Source organism: Kogia breviceps, chromosome 16 (assembly GCF_026419965.1).
Source record: "Kogia breviceps isolate mKogBre1 chromosome 16, mKogBre1 haplotype 1, whole genome shotgun sequence".
NCBI classification, from domain to species: domain Eukaryota; kingdom Metazoa; phylum Chordata; class Mammalia; order Artiodactyla; family Physeteridae; genus Kogia; species Kogia breviceps.
Window position 1 is genome coordinate 21,326,648 of NC_081325.1, and position 19,718 is coordinate 21,346,365.

The 19,718-nt window shown below is 34.7% G+C and overlaps 2 protein-coding genes across 2 annotated transcripts in view; one reads left to right on the forward strand and one right to left on the reverse strand.

Annotated features, from left to right (window-relative positions):
- Positions 1–19,718, forward strand: part of LCP1 (lymphocyte cytosolic protein 1) — a 138,136-nt gene that overhangs the window by 17,669 nt on the left and 100,749 nt on the right. The gene's annotated exons all lie outside the window — the stretch shown is intronic.
- Positions 1–19,718, reverse strand: part of LRRC63 (leucine rich repeat containing 63) — a 41,421-nt gene that overhangs the window by 7,527 nt on the left and 14,176 nt on the right. The window contains exons 5-8 of the mRNA XM_059042345.1: positions 15,443–15,541; positions 10,307–10,443; positions 4,085–4,168; positions 2,295–2,534 (exon numbers count right to left, since the gene is read on the reverse strand). Of these exons, the coding sequence (XP_058898328.1) occupies positions 2,295–2,534; positions 4,085–4,168; positions 10,307–10,443; positions 15,443–15,541 (560 nt within the window). The remainder of the gene's footprint in view (positions 1–2,294; positions 2,535–4,084; positions 4,169–10,306; positions 10,444–15,442; positions 15,542–19,718) is intronic.

Sequence of the window (19,718 nt, forward strand, 5' to 3'; positions counted from 1 at the left end):
TGAGGAGAACTGATATATTTTTGGTATTAAATCTTATTATACCTGAGTGTGTGCGTCTCTCCCATTTAATTCAGCTTTCTTTACCATTTTGTAAAGTTTTAATCTTTTTCTCCATAAATATCTTAGACATACTTCACTTGATATATTCCTAGGTACATTATGTTTTTTATTGCTATCATAAAAGGTATCTTTTTAACAATCACATTTCTAACTGTTTGATATCTGATTTTAGTTACATCTTCTTTTTAACACCACACCATAGACTTCGTTGTTACTATTACTTTATAGATCGTAGAGATCATATTTGTTTACCCCATATTTTCTAATTTATTTTCCCTCCATCCCTTCTTACATCTCAGAGCATACTTCTGGAGTTATCTTTCTTCTTTCTCATGCACATTCTCAGCAAGTTTCATTTCACTAAAGTGAAAATCTGTGGGGAATAAATTATCTGTTTTATTATCTGAAAATCCATTTTTCTCCCTTATTCTTGAAAGTTAGTTTTGCTGGGCTAAATAACATTTCTTCAGTTATTGTTCCACTGTTGCTAGCAATTTATTTGTTGTTCTTTGTAAGTGACTTTTTTTCCAGCTGATTTCTAAGTCTTTGTCTTTGGTGTTCTTCACTTTCACCACAAGGTGTTTCACCTGGCTTGTGTAGAGTGTTCAATATCTGTGAATTCACTCCTTCAATCACTTCTGAGAATTTACAGACACTACCTCATTGAACAATGACTCCCAACATTCTCTGGGACTCTAAGGATATGTTAAAGTTTCTCCTTTTACTGTCCATGTCTCTTTGCCTCCTGTCCACATATACACAATAATTTTTCCAGATTTCTCTTCATATGTGGATAATTTTCTGTTAAACCCACGCACCAATTTCAACTATTACACTTTTAGTCTCTAGAATTTAATTGCGTTTAAAATTTCTTTTTCATATATGCCTGGTCATATTTGATGGTCTTTTATCCCTTAACCATTTTAAAAATTATATCTTATTTCTTTAAACACTTGAAGTAGGTAATTCATATTCTGTCAACAATTCTAATATCTTAGATCCTTGGAGATTCATATCTGTTGATTGTGACAATTTTTACTCTTGGTGTTTTATTTCCTCATGTACTTGAAAATTTTAATTTTGAGATAATATTCATTTGAAATTAATTTTCTGGAATCTTTAATGTCTAAATTGAGGATGTTTCTCTCAAAAACATTTGTTCTGCTGAAAGAGAAGTATTCACTGCTCTGGGGCCACCAGCCCCTTTGGGAGTACAGATTTCACTCAGGAATACCATGTTCAGCTTCCCTATTTCGTGGTGAATTCAAATCTCTTGGTCCCATATATGTTTACAGTCACTAGTTAGGTTTTAATTCTTTTTAAATGTTTTTGTCCTTGGTGATTTTCTTACTTTCTCATGTGCATTCAAATCTCATGAACATTGACATAGTGCATTAAAATCGAAAACTTTGGCACCTGGTTCCTTTTTTAATTGATAGATTTTTAATTACTTTTTCAGTTTCTCCAGTGGTTACTAGTATGTTCAGGTTTTCTGTCTTTCATTCAATCAATATTGGTGATTAATATACTCCTGGAAAACCATTTTACTTAGGCATACAACAAATATTTGTTATATCAGGGAATTCCCTGGTGGTCCAGAAAAGTAATACAAGCAATGATGATCGGTAGTGCAGTAAAAAATAGTTCTACACCATCTAAAAGGAAATAAGAGGTGAATCTGAGTGGACTCATAGTGTGTGGGCTTTGAGAATCCTAGTCCTGAGATAGACAATAATTCCCACACTGGCTGTCGACCCCTGAGGAAGAGAAGTTGCCCTATGTGTGTCTGCTCTATTCCTGGTCTCTATGAAGTTAGAGTAGAATAAAGCATTTCCCTTCATAGTGTGCCTGACACTTAAGAATCTTTTTTTTGGAAGAATCCCCTTTGTCCTTAGTGGTTCATAGAAAAGACTTATACTACAACTGTTTAGATATTGCCAGCTACACCTCAGCAATCTGTACCTCACATTGGATTTAAGTAATAACTTGAGAAGGTGGGCTGAATTCAGACTACAAAATTATGCCTGAAGAGCCAGAAGGAGCAATCTGAAAGATTGCATATGTTTTGGTGTGTGGTGGTGGTGGTGGTGGTGGTGGTGGTGGTGGTGGTGTGTGTGTGTGTGTGTGTGTGTACAGTAAAACTATCATCTGGCCCTGTAATAAAGAATATTTAAAATATTCATTTAAATGCTTAAAAGTGTGTTTTGGTAAAAAGAGCTTCAGAATTTGCTCACCATTTTAGTAACTTTTGAATTTCCACTGGGATCACATTATAATATTTATATAGATTATTCTTTAAAAAGAACAAAGAAGTAAGTTGAGTAAGACGTTGTGGACTATTCATAGAATTCTCTTTCCAAAGACTAGGATGAGTGAAATTATTCTCAAATAGGATTTTTTTCAGGTTAAGCTTCAAAATTGCATGTGGAAAACTAGTCAGTTCATTTCCATCAACGATCAATTTTTCAAGTGATCTGCAAATAAAGGAAACCATATTTTAAAAGATAGAAGAAGAAATCTGTCCCAGTGTTCCCCCAAAATGGTATAAAACTTAGCAGTAATAAAATGTGTTAAGTATTTCCTTAAAATCAAGAGAATTAACTAAAAAGCAACCAAACCAATATATTATCATGGAAATATGTGCATTTGTGTAAATAGTAGAGTTAAAGCACATATTTTGGGTCTTTGCAACAAGTCATCACTATGGAAAAAGGAATAATCACAAACAGAAGAATGAATGTTATACTACATAAAATATAATACAGTATAGGCTAGTGATACAAAGAAAATTTATTTTCATAGGCAAATTAAACATTAACACATACTTTTTTTCATTCAGGTAAAGGTCTCAACTATTGGTGGAAGGCAGCAGTGGGGAAACAGACCATCATGCTGGGGGAAGCTTTTATCTTGCTTTTATAAAATATTAAAGAAAAATGTGTTTATGAATTTTGGGGAAGGAAAGATAGCCTGTAGTAAACTCAGAAAGTTCAATGGAGTTCCAGAATTAACAAGGGAGAAAAAAAGAGAACAGATAGAATCCTGAAAACCCCCCCCCAAAAGAAAGAAATATGAAAAGGAGAAAATGAATAAATAGTAAATACAATGTAAAACAGAAGGTAAAAAACTAAATATATCATAACAAATGTGAACAGGCTGAATTCTATTAAAATACAAAGATTATTACACAGGAAATTAAATAATTGATATAAATATTAGAAAAGCAGAAACAAAATGATCTCATTTTACTGAAGATAAGATAATGCTCCTAGAAACCAAATAAAATCTAGTAAAACTCAATCAGAACTAAGATAATTTTTTACATAGTTTGATTTTTAAATGTAAAGAAGTAAAGAGCTCTTCTCTATTCTGTTGTATTCTTTATTTCTCTATTCTGACTGGCGATAGTCAACTAGAAATGGGAATTACAGAAAATATTACATTCATAGTAGCAACGCAACTGTATGTTTTGGGGGGGAGGAGGGGCTTAGAATGATACTAAATGATCTTAAAGATCATAATATAAAGAGACTAGTTGAGACTATTATTGAAAAACAATCTCCATACTGTTATTTAAATTATTCTAAAGTCATAATCAAAATAGTATGGTACTGACCTAGAAGGTCAGAGATCAACTTCAGAGACTTTTTAGAAATTAGTACAAGAATCAGAGCTTAGTATTAAAGCACTGTGTATTACTAGCATTTTGTGTATATGTATTTCCTTACAAAAAAATCAACTGATAAGAATTACAGGTGCACACACGGATAAATGGACAAAAGCAGCTTGTCATTCTGTTAAGGTGGTCATCAATACTAGCTTTTAAATAATTACTGAAAATGTTATATCTTAAAAATACTAAGCACCAGTCATTCAATTTACAGTTTGGTAAACTTTATGCTTCATATATTATGTTTTATGGTTGTTGAATAAATGAAAGGACTCAATTTTATCCATCACAATCATCACCTAATATATCCTTAAGGGGCATATGTCTTATGGGTACTTACTACTTCCAAAATACCTGAGTTTCTGGATTTCATTTGGAATAAAAGCAATACTATTGTAGGAAATATCAAGTTCCTCAAGATTAAACAAGCAAAATAACCTTAAATAGAAAGAGAAAATGATTATATGTTTACCATTACTGGGCATTAATAAAGAATTTAATTCTTCAGTAAATAAAAGCATAGAGAATCTATTTATCTAAGATTTTTAGACTTTTTTAAAATTATAGATGGTATAATTACAATGATTTTTAGACTTTTTTTATTATAGACTTTTAAAAATTATAGATGGCATAATTACAATGAAATTTCCTAAAAATGATTCATCTATCCCTTAAGACAGATTTGAAATGTTTAGAGTTGGTAAAGCCCCATCTAGAAAAAAACACCTCTATTAGTTCCCTAGGACTGACATAACAAATATCACAATCTGGGTGGCTTAAAGCAACAGAAATTTATTCTCTCACAGTACAGGAGGCCAGAAGTCTGAAACAAAGGGGTCGGCAGAGTTGGTGCCTCTGGAGGCTCTGAGGGAGAAACTGTCCCTTGCCCCTCTCCTAGCTTCTGGTGGTTACCAGCCATCCTTGGTGTTCCTTGGTTTGTGGCAGCATAACTCCAGTCTCCACCTTTGTCTTCACATGGCCTTCTTATAAGGACACCATTTATTGGATTTAGAACCCACCCTAATCCCACCCTAATCCAGTAATGACCTCATGTTAACTAGTTACATCTGCAAAGATCCTATTTCCAAATAAGGTCATATTCTAAGGTTCTGCATGGACATGAATTTTTGAAGGGCACCATTCAACCCAGTGCAGTTGCATTAAGATTTTACTGGTGAAATATCTTTGATCTTTCTTTCCATTAAGCAAAGTACTTAAAAGTAAGAACCAAAGAACACAAAGGCTAACGCAGAGAGTCCTGTCACCTGGGGGGGGGGGGTGGAGTAGGAGTTGCTTCTTGGAGACTGGAATTGAAGTATGACATTTACCAAAATCCCTAGTAAATATTCCCCTCTTTGTGATCGCTCTTCTCAAATATCTTCCTGTTTTCCTTAAAGGATGAAAAATTACTTGCATGATTATTAACTAAAGCATCATGAGCACAATATTTCATAAACTTCCTACTATTTTAGTGTGGATTATAATTGTCCTCGTGATCTGTTCCCAGACTACTCGTCTAACTCACCTCTCACACTACCCCACATTCACCTCAGGCCCAAAATTTATTTGCTGAATTTCCCTGAATTAGCCCAGTTCTCACATATCTCCAGTTCCCCCAAACTTGACTCTTTGATCAGTGTCTGCCATTTTTTAAGTCTTGGCTTAGATATCACCTCTTCCAAGGAACTCTTCCTGCATCTTTCAGAATGGGTGAGCTGCCTCTTCTGTACTTCTCTGCTTACCAGTATCATAGAATTTATCACACTGTGTAATAAATGTCTGTCTCCTAAACTATGACATTCTGGAGGCCAAGGATTCTATTTTACATTTCTGTATATCCAGTGCTTTGCCCAGTGCCTAGCACATCAAAAGTGCTTACGAAGTCACAATTGAATAAAAGGTATGCTGACCTCAGTTAATTTAAAAATCATTTGCTTTGAGAAATTAATGAGATTGAATAGAAAAGCAAAAACAAAAAAAAACAAAAAACTTTTCAGTTCAGTGTTCATCTCAGACATTTTTTCCACCTCTGTAAAGAAAATACCATCTGTTCCATTTTTTTAATTCAAAATTATGTTACTTCATTTTCTTGCCTCAGGCAGTTTCTAGAGTCATTTTGTCTTCCCTTACTGCTTCAGTACAAGCAAACTAGTCTGGTTCTAGGCTTTCACTGTTGATGATAAATTCCTGTTGATTGTGATTTTTAATTGGGCTTGTAGACAGCACTGAGAAAGCTAATTAAGAAATTTCATAGGCTCTAGAGTTGAAATTTATCTCATCTGTGTATGATTTTAGAGAGCAAATCTGTTTAGACAGCCTCAGTTTGGTTTGATACTCTATACCCCACTAGCAACAAATCTATCACAATTTTTAGGGTGTGTAGAATGTTTTACATTTATTTCATTGTTTTATTTATCAGCACATCATTGAGCAATGAGATGATGCTTAAACTATAGCCTTGCTGTTGGCTTGGAAGATTGTGCTAGCATTAATATTTGCATGTCATAACAATCACCACCACAGCAACATAAATATTATTTATTGAGAGCCTACTATGTGTTTGTGGCAGTTTAGAATGATCTTTCACTGGACCACAGCAATATTGTTAATATTATTTACAGATTTTAAAAATGGAAGCTACCTTGGTTCCTTGCAATGGTAAATGGGAGTGTTCAAATAGAATAAAATACCTAGGAATAAACCTACCTAAGGAGTCAAAAGACCTGTATGCAGAAAACTATGAGACATTGATGAAAGAAATCAAAGAGGATACAAACAGATGGAAAGATATACCATGTCCTTGGATTGGAAGAATCAACACTGTGAAAATGACTATACTACCCAAAGCAATCTACAGATTCAGTGCAATCCCTGTCAAATGGCATTTTTTACAGAACTAGAACAAAAATTTTACAGTTTGTATGGAAACACAGAAGACCCCAACTAGCCAAAGCAAACTTGAGAAAGGAAAACAGAGCTGGAGGAATCAGGCTCCCTGAGTTCAGACTATACTACAAGGCTACAGTAATGAAGACCGTATGGTACTGGCACAAAAACAGAAATATAGATCAATGGAACAGGATAGAAAGCCCAGAGATAAACCCACACACATACGGTCACCTTATCTTTGACAACGGAGGCAAGAATATACAATGGAGGAAAGATAGCCTCTTCAATAAGTGGAGCTGGGAAAACTGGACAGCTACATTAAAAGAATGAAATTAGAACACTTCCTAACACCATACACAAAAATAAACTCAAAATGGATTAAAGACCTAAATGTAAGGCCAGAAACTATAAAACTCTTAGAGGAAAACATAGGCAGAACACTCTTTGACGTAAATCACAGCTAGACCTTTTTGGACCCACCTCCTAGAGTAATGGAAATAAAATAAAAATAAACAAATGGGACCTAATGAAACTTAAAAGGTTTTGCACAGCAGGGGAAACCATAAACAAGATGAAAAGACACCCTCAGAATGGGAGAAAATATTTGCAAACGAAGCAGCTGACAAAAGATTAATCTCCAAAATATACAAGTAGCACATGCAGCTCAATATCAAAACAACAAACAAGCCAATCCAAAAATGGGCAGAAGACCTAAATAGACATTTCTCCAAAGACATACAGATTGCCAACAAACACATGAAAAGATGCTCAACATCACTAATTATTAGAGAAATGCAGATCAAAACCACAATGAGGTATCACCTCACACCAGTCAGAATGACCATCATCAAAAAATCTACAAACAGTAAATGCTGGAGAGGATGTGGAGAAAAGGGAACCCTCTTGCACTGTTGGTGGGAATGTACATTGATACAGCCACTATGGAGAACAGTATGGAGGTTCCTTTAAAAACTAGAAATAGAACTACCATATGACCCAGTAATCCCACTAATGGGCATATACCCTGAGAAAACCATAATTCAAAAAGAGACATGTGCCACAATGTTCATTGCAGCACTATTTACAATAACCAGGACATGGATGCAACCTAAGTGTCCATCAGCAGATGAATGGATAAAGAAGATGTGGCACATATATACAATGGAATATTACTCAGCCATAAAAAGGAACGAAATTGAGTTATTTGTAGTGAGGTGGATGGACCTAGAGTCTGTCATACAGAGTGAAGTAAGTCAGAAAGAGATAAACAAATACCGTATGCTAACACACGTGTATGGAATCTAAAAAAATGGTACTGATGAACCTAGTGACAGGGCAGGAATAAAGACACAGTCGTAGAAAATGGGTGGGGGGAGCGGGGGGAAGAGGAAGCTGGGACAAAGTGAGAGAGTAGCATTGACATATACACACTACCAAACGTATAGTGGATGGCTAGTGGGAAGCTGCTGCATAGCACAGGGAGATCAGCTCCGTACTTTGTGATGACCTAGAGGGGTGGGATAGGGAGGATGGGAGGGAGGCTCAAGAGGGAAGGGCTATGGGGATATATGTATACTTATAGCTGATTCACTTTGTTGTACAACAGAAACTAACACAACATTGTAAAGCAATTATACTCCAATAAAGATATATTTTTAAAAGAACTGTAAAAAAAAAATAAAAGAAAAAGGAAGCTATAAGAAGTTAAGTAGTTTATCCAAGTCAGTATGAAATCAAATTAGTACTCCCTGTTCTTCAGGTATATGGACACAAAGTAATTCAATCCCTATCTTTAATCAATAGCAATATGGGAAAATAAGTTTGTGCATTTCCAGAATCAGCTCTTACTTTATGGTTCACAAGTATGTTCTTAGGTTCTTTATTCCAAACAGCTTCTCTTTCCCAAAAAACATGCTGGCTAATTAAACTGAACCAAAACAAGGCAAAACTTTGATTCTGTTAGTTAAAAGTAGTAATTTTCTATGTCGTATTCCTCCTGGTATCCACTGAGAAAAAGATAACTTATTTTTTTTACTTTTGTTACAGTTATAGCTTCATAACTTCAGGGAGTGAGGTGTGTGTACATATATGTATGTATGTGTGTATATACACAGAAACAATTATAGATATGTGTGTACACACAGATTATTATACATACATAAGTTACCTATCTCTGTCCACTGAGAGTGTCTAGAAGCAATATCATCCCAACAGCAGTGGGAATATCCAGCACCCAGATCTTGTTTTTTAAATACCATCCTCCAATAAAAAGGAAATAGGGTTTCCTAAGAGAAATGGCTGATTCTAGTATCAGGGCAGGGAATCAAGGCAGTACAGTTTATGTTACTGTGAAAAGATAGATGAGTCAAACAAAAATAAAACTCATAATGCGATGTCTTTACTTCCTTAGTATTTATTCTTTCTTTTTAAATACATTTTATGTGTAATGTGTGATGTGTATGTAAGCGTTTTTACACAGAAATGATATAATTTTTACATACTTTTTAATTTTTCAAAATGAATAGTTTTACAGTATATTAATGTAGATCATGGATTGTTAATTACAAACAATGCTGGATGAACAGTTTTATAAATGAATTTTGATGCACTTTCTTAATTACTATAAGAACTTTCTTTTGCAAAATGTTATTCAACTATTTAAGAGTCCCTGTGCTCTTAACTTTCTGCCCTTAACCTACATTCAATTTGTTAAAATCTAACTGGAAGAGATATCTTGTTTTGGCTTTTGGTTCAAATCTTTCATTAAGACTTAAATAATTACCAGTCCATATGTGGGGAAAAAAATCCATCTCTTTTAAACCTGGATATCAACATTCCTATTAGAGTTTAAAGGATCTTAGACATCATACAGGTAATTTCTTGGTTCATAGATTAGGAAATTGAGGCCTAGAATGGTTGTGTCTTTCTCCAGATTAAATAGATAATTCTCAACTTTGAAGTTAAAAGTCTAGAATTCTTTTTTTTTCTCGATCTTTTTTTTAAAAAATAAATTTATTTATTTATTTATTTATTTTTGGCTGCACTGGGTCTTCACTGCTGCATGCAGGCTTTCACTAGTTGTGTTAAGTAGGGCCTGCTCTTTGTTGTGGTGTGTGGGCTTCTCATTGCAGTGGCCTCTCTTGTTGTGGAGCATGGGCTCTAGGCATACGTGCTTCAGTAGTTGTGGCTCGCGGGCTCTAGAGCACAGGCTCAGTAGTTGTGGTGCACGGGCTTAGTTGCTCCACTGCATGTGGGATCTTCCCAGACCAGGGCCCAAACCCATGTCCCCTGCATTGGCAGGCGGATTCTTAACCATTGTGCCACCAGGGAAGTCCTAAGGCTAGAATTCTTAATTCCAAGTTCAGAGTTCTGTCGATATCCAGAAAGGCTACCAAGGAATAGATGTAAGTTTCTCACCTGAACTTCATATGATTTAATCCATATTCATCTAATGCATGTCTAGATATGTATTTACTAGCCCGAGGTTAATTGCCATCTATGTAGCTGGTTGGTTTTTTTTTTTTTTTTTTTAACACCATAATTAGAAGCAAATCAGCTAATTGGAACTGAATAAAAATTATCAAATGGCTAAAAAGTAGCTAGCTGCTTTCAGAATGGAAATTGATCCTTTTCTAAGTTATATGCTCTTTATTTTCTGTGTTTATAATCTCAGACTATCAGCCTTACCCAGGTGGAAGCGTAGTAATCAAATTAAAGGCGATGTTGAAAGTTCTAATGAACTTAAGTTGTTGAATTGTAGAAGGGATTTCTTTGATAGGATTATTTCTCAGATTCAGTATTTGTAAATTTTTAAGACAAAATATCTGAAGAATGGAAAAGAGAAATAAGCATGAGTAGAATACTAAAGTATGCGAATCCTTATTTTTTACATTTTATAAACCCTTTGAACTAATGCAGTCAAATCAGTATGGTAACACTAATTGGCTGTGTCATATATCTCAATAAATACCTTTGGTAAGCCTTGAAAAGAACCAGCATTCATATGTATGATATGTTAAGATAGTGCAACTACTGTACTCATACACCCTTGACTCAAGAATGTTCCTTTTCTAAATGGGAAAATCATCCTGTTTGATCAAGCTCATGGTTTCATAAGAGGCAACCATGTCAAGAATGAGGAATGTAGGAGATACCTGCATAATCAAGAAAATAAGTGGAATTAACCTTAGCAATCAGTGGGGTGTCTGATATCATAGCCAGCTTGATTCACTCTGATATCACAGTAATTTGTAAATACTGATTTTTCATATGAAATTTTAAAATAGAGTATGCCATTTAAATCCACAATCTTTGCTTCATTTATATATTTCTTGCTCTAGTGAATCTTAACAAGCTTTTACATTAACTCTCTTTAACATTAAATTAAAACTTTTTATATCATGAAGATTTAAAATTGGTGGAGTAGAGCATGCTTATTCTTGTCATCAGAAAGTTTAAGTCCTCCAAGTTTGTTTTTTTCTTTTCAAGATTGTTTTGGCTATTTGGAATCCCTTGCAATTCCATATGAACTTTAGGATCAGCCTGTCAAATTCTGAAAAAAAGGCAAGTTTATAATTTTCATAGAGAGTGCAATGAATCTGTAGATCAATTTGCAAGTATTGCCATCTTAACAATGTTAAGTTTTCAGATCCATGAACATGGGATGTCTTGTCATATAATTATGTCTTCTTTAATTTCTTTTAACAAAGTTCTGTAGTTTTCACAGTATAAGTTTTGTGCTTTTGTTAAACTTACTCCTAAGTATTTTCTTTTTCATGTAAGTAGATATGCTTTATTAATTTTATTGTCAGAATTATTTGTTGCTAGTATGTAGAAATACAATTGATTTTTGTATATTGATCTTGTACACTGCACCCTTGATTAACTCACTCATTAGTTCTAATAGTTTTTAGTGAATGCCTTAGGATTTCTATATATAAGACCATATCAGCTACAACAAAAGATAGTTTAAACTCCTTCCTTTTTATTTTTATTTTTATTTTATTTTTTTTGTGGTACGCGGGCCTCTCACTGTTGTGGCCTCTCCCGTTGCGGAGCACAGGCTCCGGACGCGCAGGCTCAGTGGCCATGGCTCACGGGCCCAGCCGCTCCGCGGCATGTGGGATCTTCCCGGACCAGGGCACGAACCCGTGTCCTCTGCATCGGCAGGCAGATTCTCAACCACTGCGCCACCAGGGAAGCCCTAAACTCCTTCCTTTTTAAAGCGAATGCCTTTTACTTCTTTTTCTTGTGTAATTGTCTTGGCTAGAAACTCGAGTACAATACACAGTGACACGAGTAGACATCTTCATCTTGTTCCTGATCTTAGGAGGAAAATTTTCAGTTTTTCACCATTAAGTATGGTATTGGCTGTGGGATTTTTGTAGACATCCTTTATCAAGTTGAGGATGCCCCCCTTCTATTCATAGATATTGAATGTTTTTGTCATGAAAGGATGTTGGATTTGGTAAAATGATTTTTCTGTCTCTGTTGATATAATTGTATAGTTTTTTTTTAACCCTTCACTATATTAATGTGGAATCACATTGATTGATTTTTGTATGTTTAACCAACCTTGCATTCCTGGAATAGATCTCACTTTGTTATAGTGGAAAATCCTCTTTATATGTTGCTGAATTTGGTTTACTAGCATTTTGTTGAGGATTATTGCATCTATATTCATGAGCTATTCTTCTATAGTTTGCTTTTCTTTCCATATCTTTGTCTAGTTTTGGTATCAGGGTATTACTGGTTTAATAGTTTGAATGAGAATGTTTTCTCTGATTTTTCGTAAGAATTTGTAAAGGATTGGTGTTAATTCTTTTTAAGAATTTGCCAATGGAGCTATCTGATCCTGGACTTTCCTTTGAGGAAAGTTTTTAAATTACTACTGAAACTTTCTTTTTTTATAGAACCATTCAGGTTTTCTATTTATTCTTGAGTCCATTCTTGTGTCTTCCTAAATATGTGTCCACTTCATCTACATTATCTCGTTGGCTGGTATACAGTTATTTGTAGTATTCTCTTAAAATCTTTTTTAAAAATTTCTGTAACGTTGGTATGATATCCCGTCCTTCACTCCTAATATTAGTAACTTGAATCTTCGTTTTTTCTTGGTCAGTTTATGTCAGGTTAGTCAATTTTGTTGATCTTTTCAAAGTAACAGTTTTAGGTTTTGCTGATTTTTCTTCATTGTTTTTCTATTCCCTGTTTCACTAATTTTTATTATGTCCTTCCTTATTCTTTCTTTAGATTTATTTAGCTCTTTTTCCCTTGTGGCTTAAGATGAAATGTTAGGTTTCAATTTTTTCCTTTTTAATATAGTAATTGATAGCTATAAGTTTCCCTCTGAGCACTGATGTAGATGTATCCCATAAATTTTGGATTGTTGTGTTTTGACTTTCATTTATTTCAAAGTAATTTTTAATTTCCCTTTTGATTTCTTCATTGACTCATTGGTTATTTAAGAGTGTGTTGCTTATTTTCCATTTATTTCCAAATTTCTTTCAGCTACTGATTTCTAATTACATTTCATTGTGGCCCAAAAATATACTTTCTGTGACTTTCATTTTTTAAAAAATTTATTTATTTTAAATTTTTTGTAGACTAACCTGTGGTCTCTTTTGGAAAATGTTCCATGTGAATTTGAGAATTATGTATTCTGCTACTTTTTGTTAGAGTGTCCCATAAATGCCTGTTAGGTCTTATTGGTTTGTAATGTTGTTCATGTCTTCCATTTCACTTTTCATCTTCTGTCTGGTTGATCTGTGTGTTATTGAAAGTGGGGTATTGAAGTGCCCAACTATTATTTTTGAATTCTCTATTTCTTCCCTCAGTTCTTTCAGTTTTTGCTTCATGTATTCTGAGGCTCTGTTGTTAAGTACCTAAATGTTTATAGTTGTTACAGCATCCTGAAAGATTGACAAAATGTCCCTCTTTATCTCTAGTGACATTTTTTGTTTTAAAATTTATTTTGTCTGATATTAGTATAGCCACTCCAGCTTTCTTATGATTGCTATTTGCATGATATATCTTTTCCTATACTTTTACTTTTAACCTCTTTGTATCTTTCACTCTTAAGTGTATCTCCTTTAGACAGACTATCACTGGGGCTGACAAACTATTTTTTTATTGGATTGTTTCATGTATTAACATTTAATGTTGTTATTGACATGGTTGGATTTACATCACAATTTTACTTATAGTTTTCTAAATATCATGTCATTTTTATTCCTCATTTACTAGCTTCTTTTGCATCAACTGGATATTTTCTAGTATAACATTTTAATTACTTTAATGATTTTTTTCCCACTGTATTCTCTTTGGTTATTTTCTTAGTGATTGCTTTAGGGGTTGTAATATACACCTTGACTTACCAGAATCTACTTCAGATTTACACTAACTTAATTCCAGTGAGATATGGAGATGTTGTTCCTAGATAGCTCTGTTCCCTCTTCCTTTTTTTGTACTATAATTGTTATACATATTACATCTGTATATGTTACAAACCTAACAATACATTATTATAATTAGTTACTATTGTATGTGATTTTGTGTCTTTTAAAGAAACTGAGAGAAGAAAGGAGACCAAGTATATATTTATATGATTTGTAATATTTACCATTTCTGCTTCTACCTTTTCCTGTCCTAAACTATTTCAGTAGGCTCTGTCTCTGCCAGAGTCTACCATCTTGAATTTTCCATGAAACTTGTCCAATCACCACATGTATGCCAGCCTCTAGTCTTCTATTCATTTCACTTACACTATGCTAATAACTTAGCATCATTTGCCTACCCCTAGTACGGCCCTTCCAAGCCTGGATGTTGCCATTTTCATTGGAACATTTTATCTATAGCTATACAACACTGATCTGCATTTTAATGGCAAGTTCTACTTATTTCTATCACTTTAAAAATGAGTGCTTTATATTTTACACCTGAAAATCTCCCATACGGTTATACATTCTGCTTGAGTGGCTAGAGTATTCTTTGGCACATGCACAAGTCTCATAGATGACTGTTTAGAAGAAAGGTTATAATTAATGCAAAGAACTAAGATTCCTATATTCCTTGGGAATTCTTGTCAATTTGTCTTAGTCAAATTAATAAAACTAGTGTAATATACTAGAAAAGAACAAATAACTTCTAGTGAAAATAAAAACACAATATTATAGAAATTATGGAAAATATATGTTTCCAGTACTACATGTTTGAAATAGAAAGCAAGTCAATTTGCTAGAAATCAATTCACTAAAAGTTAATACTCTGGAAATCAATTCACAAAACAACAGAACACCCCATGACCAATGAAACAATGACTAAAGACACTGAAAACATAATCTGTCCTAATTACTTATAATGACTTGTTTATATAATGACATTGACTCATCTCATCCCATATCTGATTATCCTTGGTATGTTTTATTAAGCAGAATATCCTGTTTCAGCCTATTGTAATTAAAACTTGTTACAACATCATATTACCTTGTCACTAAACATTGCCTTTAAAGCTTCCAATTAACATGGATAAAGTATATCTTAGGTTTTATTCAGAATCAGAAAAATAAGTAATTTTACATACATTGTACAATTATGAGAACATATTTGAGAGCCTGACCATAACACAGTCTTTGAGGATTGTGTCATGGGACTTGCTAAGAAAAATGTACTATACTTTTGGTACTTCTAAAAATAAGCCTTTTAGGATACAATCCAAAATATATTTCTTTATAGTAATTCCAGGGTATCATAAGTGTCTATTTTTAAATTATTATTAATAATAAGAAATTATGACAATATATACAATAGTAAAAATGGACTCACTTCTGTGGGAAAGTAACAGATGTTATTGTATGATAAATTAAGATATATCAATTGGAAAGCCAAAGGGGTTAGGTCTGGACAGTTCAGGAGAAAAAAGCCCTAAAAGAAAGTGACAAGAGATAAGAATTAATTATTTACCATGCACAAACTATTTTATACAAGTGTTTAAAAAAATGAGCACATAATTCATCTAAATGACAATATTTGACCTAATAACAAGCCTATAATAGTCTTCCATTCATTTATTTTAGTCTTTCATGATAATAATTTCTTAAATATGTAAAGAAACAAAATAGAAAAATTAAGTATTTACATATGTAATAAATATAGTGTTACATGTGTGAAAGGCATTATTTCAGTTAATAACAAGCAAACATTTATTGACTGTCCACTACATGCTGAAATAAGTAATTAAATATATTTTATATTTAATTCTCTTTACCCCCTTTTTTTCATGTTTCTACTTCTATTTCTCTGTTATCTTTCTATCAACGTGATACACCATATCAACAAACTGAAGGAGAAAAACCAGATAATCATCTCAATAGATACAGAGAAAGCTTTTGACAAAATTCAACACCCATTTATGATAAAAACTCTGCAGAAAGTAGGCAAAGAGGGAACTTTACTCAACATAATAAAGGCCATATATGACAAACCCACAGCCAACATCGTCCTCAATGGTGAAAAACTGAAACCATTTCCACTAAGATCAGGAACAAGACAAGGTTGCCCACTCTCACCACTCTTATTCAACATAGTTTGGGAAGTTCTAGCCACAGCAGTCAGAGAAGAAAAAGAAATAAAAGGAATCCAAATTGGAAAAGAAGAAATAAAGCTGTCACTGTTTGCAGATGACATGATACTATACATAGAGAAGCCTAAGGATGCTACCAGAAAACTACTAGAGCTAATCAATGAATTTGGTAAAGTAGCAGGATACAAAATTAATGCACAGAAATCTCTGGCATTCTTATACACTAATGATGAAAAATCTGAGAGTGAAATTAAGACAACACTCCCATTTACCATTGCAACAAAAAGAATAAAATATCTAGAAATAAACCTACCTAAGGAGACAAAAGACCTGTATGCAGAAAATTATAAGACACTGATGAAAGAAATTAAAGATGATACAAATAGATGGAGAGATATACCATGTTCTTGGATTGGAAGAATCAACATAGTGAAAATGACTCTACTACCCAAAGCAATTTACAGATTCAATGCAATCCCTATCAAACTACCACTGGCATTTTTTACAGAACTAAAACAAAAAATTTTACAATTTGTATGGAAACACAAGAGACCCCGAATAGCCAAAGCAATCTTGAGAACAAAAGATGGAGCTGGAGGAATCAGGCTCCCTGACTTCAGACTATACTGCAAAAACAGAAATATAGATCAATAGAACAGGATAGAAAGCTCAGAGATAAACCTACACACATATGGTCACCTTATCTTTGATAAAAGAGGCAAGAATATGCAGTGGAGAAAAGACAGCCTCTTTAATAAGTGGTGCTGGGAAAACTGGACAGGTACATGTAAAAGTATGAAATTAGAACACTCCTAACACCATACACAAAAATAAACTCAAAATGAGTTAAAGACCTGCATGTAAGGCTAGACACTATCAAACTCTTAGAGGAAAACATAGGCAGGACACTCTATGACATAAATCACAGCAAGATCTTTTTTGACCCACCGCCTAGAGAAATGGAAATAAAAACAAAAATAAACAAATGGGACCTAATGAAACTTAAAAGCTTTTGCACAGCAAAGGATACCATAAACAAGATGAAAAGACAACCCTCAGAATGGGAGAAAATAGTTGCAAATGAAGCAATTGACAAAGGATTAATCTCCAAAATTTGTAAGCAACTCATGCAACTCAATAACAAAAAAACAAACAGCCCAGTCCAAAAATGGGCAGAAGACCTAAATAGACATTTCTCCAAAGAAGATATACAGATTGCCAACATGAAAGAATGCTCAACATCATTAATCATTAGAGAAATGCAAATCAAAACTACCATGAGATATCATCTCACACTGGTCAGAATGGCCATCATCAAAAAATCTAGAAACAGTAAATGCAGGAAAGGGTGTGGAGAAAAGGGAACACTCTTGCCCTGCTGGTGGGAATGTAAATTGATACAGCCACTATGGAGAACAGTATGGAGGTTCCTTAAAAAACTACAAATAGAACTACCATACGACCCAGCAATCCCACTACTGGGCATATACCCTGAGAAAACCATAATTCAAAAAGAGTCATGTACCAAAATGTTCATTGCAGCTCTGTTTACAATAGCCAGGACATGGAAGCAACCTAAGTGTCCATCAACAGATGAATGGATAAAGAAGATGTAGCACATATATACAATGGAATAGTACTCAGCCATAAAAAGAAATGAAACTGAGTTATTTGTATTGAGGTGGATGGACCTGGAGTCTGTCATACAGAGTGAAGTAAGTCAGGAGAAAAACAAATGCCATATGCTAACACATATATATGGAATCTAAGAAAAAAAAATGTCATGAAGAGACTAGGGGTAGGACGGGAGTAAAACACAGACCTACTAGAGCATGGACTTGAGGATATGGGGAGGGGGAAGGGTAAGCTGTGACGAAGTGAGAGAGTGGCATGGACATATATACACTACCAAACATAGGGTGGATAGCTAGTGGGAAGCAGCTGCATGGCATAGGGAGATCAGCTAGGTGGTTTGTGACCACCTAGAGGGGTGGGATAGGGAGGATGGGAGGGAGGGAGACGCAAGAAGGAAGAGATATGGGAACTTATGTATATGTATAACTGATTCACTTTTTTGTAACGCAGAAACTAACACACCATTGTAAAGCAATTATACTCCAATAAAGATGTTTAAAAAAATAAGTCCATGAGATAGATTAGAAATTATGACTTTTAATTCTTTTATATCACCCCCACAGAGCTCAGGATTGTACTCTGGAGTCAAATATTCTTTTTTTTTTTTTTTTTTTTTTTTTTGTGGTACGCCGGCCTCTCACTGTTGTGGCCTCTCCCATTGCAGAGCACGGGCTCCAGACGCACAGGCTTAGCGGCCATGGCTCACTGGCCCAGCCGCTCCGTGGCACGTGGGATCTTCCCAGACCAGGGCACAAACCCATGTCCCCTGTATCGGCAGGCGGACTCAACCACTGCGCCACCAGGGAAGCCCAGGAGTATTCTTTTAAAATTATATTGATGACTGTGTAAGTAGATGTTTCTCTTGACTAGCTCCATTTAACTCCTTAGAAGATATACTCTTCCTCGATTTAAAGCAGGAATCAGTGAGCTACAGTCTGCCACCTGCTTCTATAAATAAAGTTTTATTGGAACACATTCTAAGTTTGGGCATTGTAATACGGCTGTTCTTGTACTACACAACAGAGTTGAGTAGTTGTGACAGAGACCATGTAGACTTCAAAGTCTAAAATTTTACTTATCTGTCCCTTTACAGAAAAACCTTGCCAACCTCTGATTTAAAGTAATTCACTTTGGGACTTCCCTGGTGGCACAGTGGCTAAGAATCCACCTGTCAATGCAGGGGACACAGGTTCAAGCCCTGGTCCAGGAAGATCCCACATGCCACAGAGCAACTAAGCCCGTGCACCACAACTACTGAGCCTACGCTCTAGAGCCCACGAGCCACAACTACTGAAGCCTGTGTGCCTAGAGCCCGTGTTCCACAACAAGAGAAGCCACCACAATGAGAAGCCCGTGCACTGCAACGAAGAGTAGGCCCCACTCCCCACAACTAGAGAAAGCCTGTGTGCAGCAGTGAAGACGCAACACAGCCAAAAATGAATAAATCAAATAAATTTATTAAAAAATAAATAAAACTTCAAAACCAGATAATCTGATTTTTTCTATTATACTAATGGGCAACAGCCTTGTTTCAAACCAGCCCTTCAACTAAAACCAAAAAGAGAAACAAACACAGCACAACAAAGGCTTGGGGAATGACTAAAGTAGCTAGGTCTTAAGAAGCCAAAATTCCGGAAAGAAGGGAATCTCGGGTGTTAAACACAGCATTCAACACTATTTTTCTCCAAAAGTCATTTGCCTAATCCAAAACTGTGGTGGCGAACTATAGCCAGTCTCACAGGGCTAGGGAGACAAAAATTGGAATTCAGGGCTTCCCAAGGAGAAGGGACTTCAGACTTGATATGAGGTGGCCTTAGGAAAGAAGTTTAACAGGAAATCTCTACAAAAATTAAAGTCCGGCATTAAACGAGCTGATTTTGATTA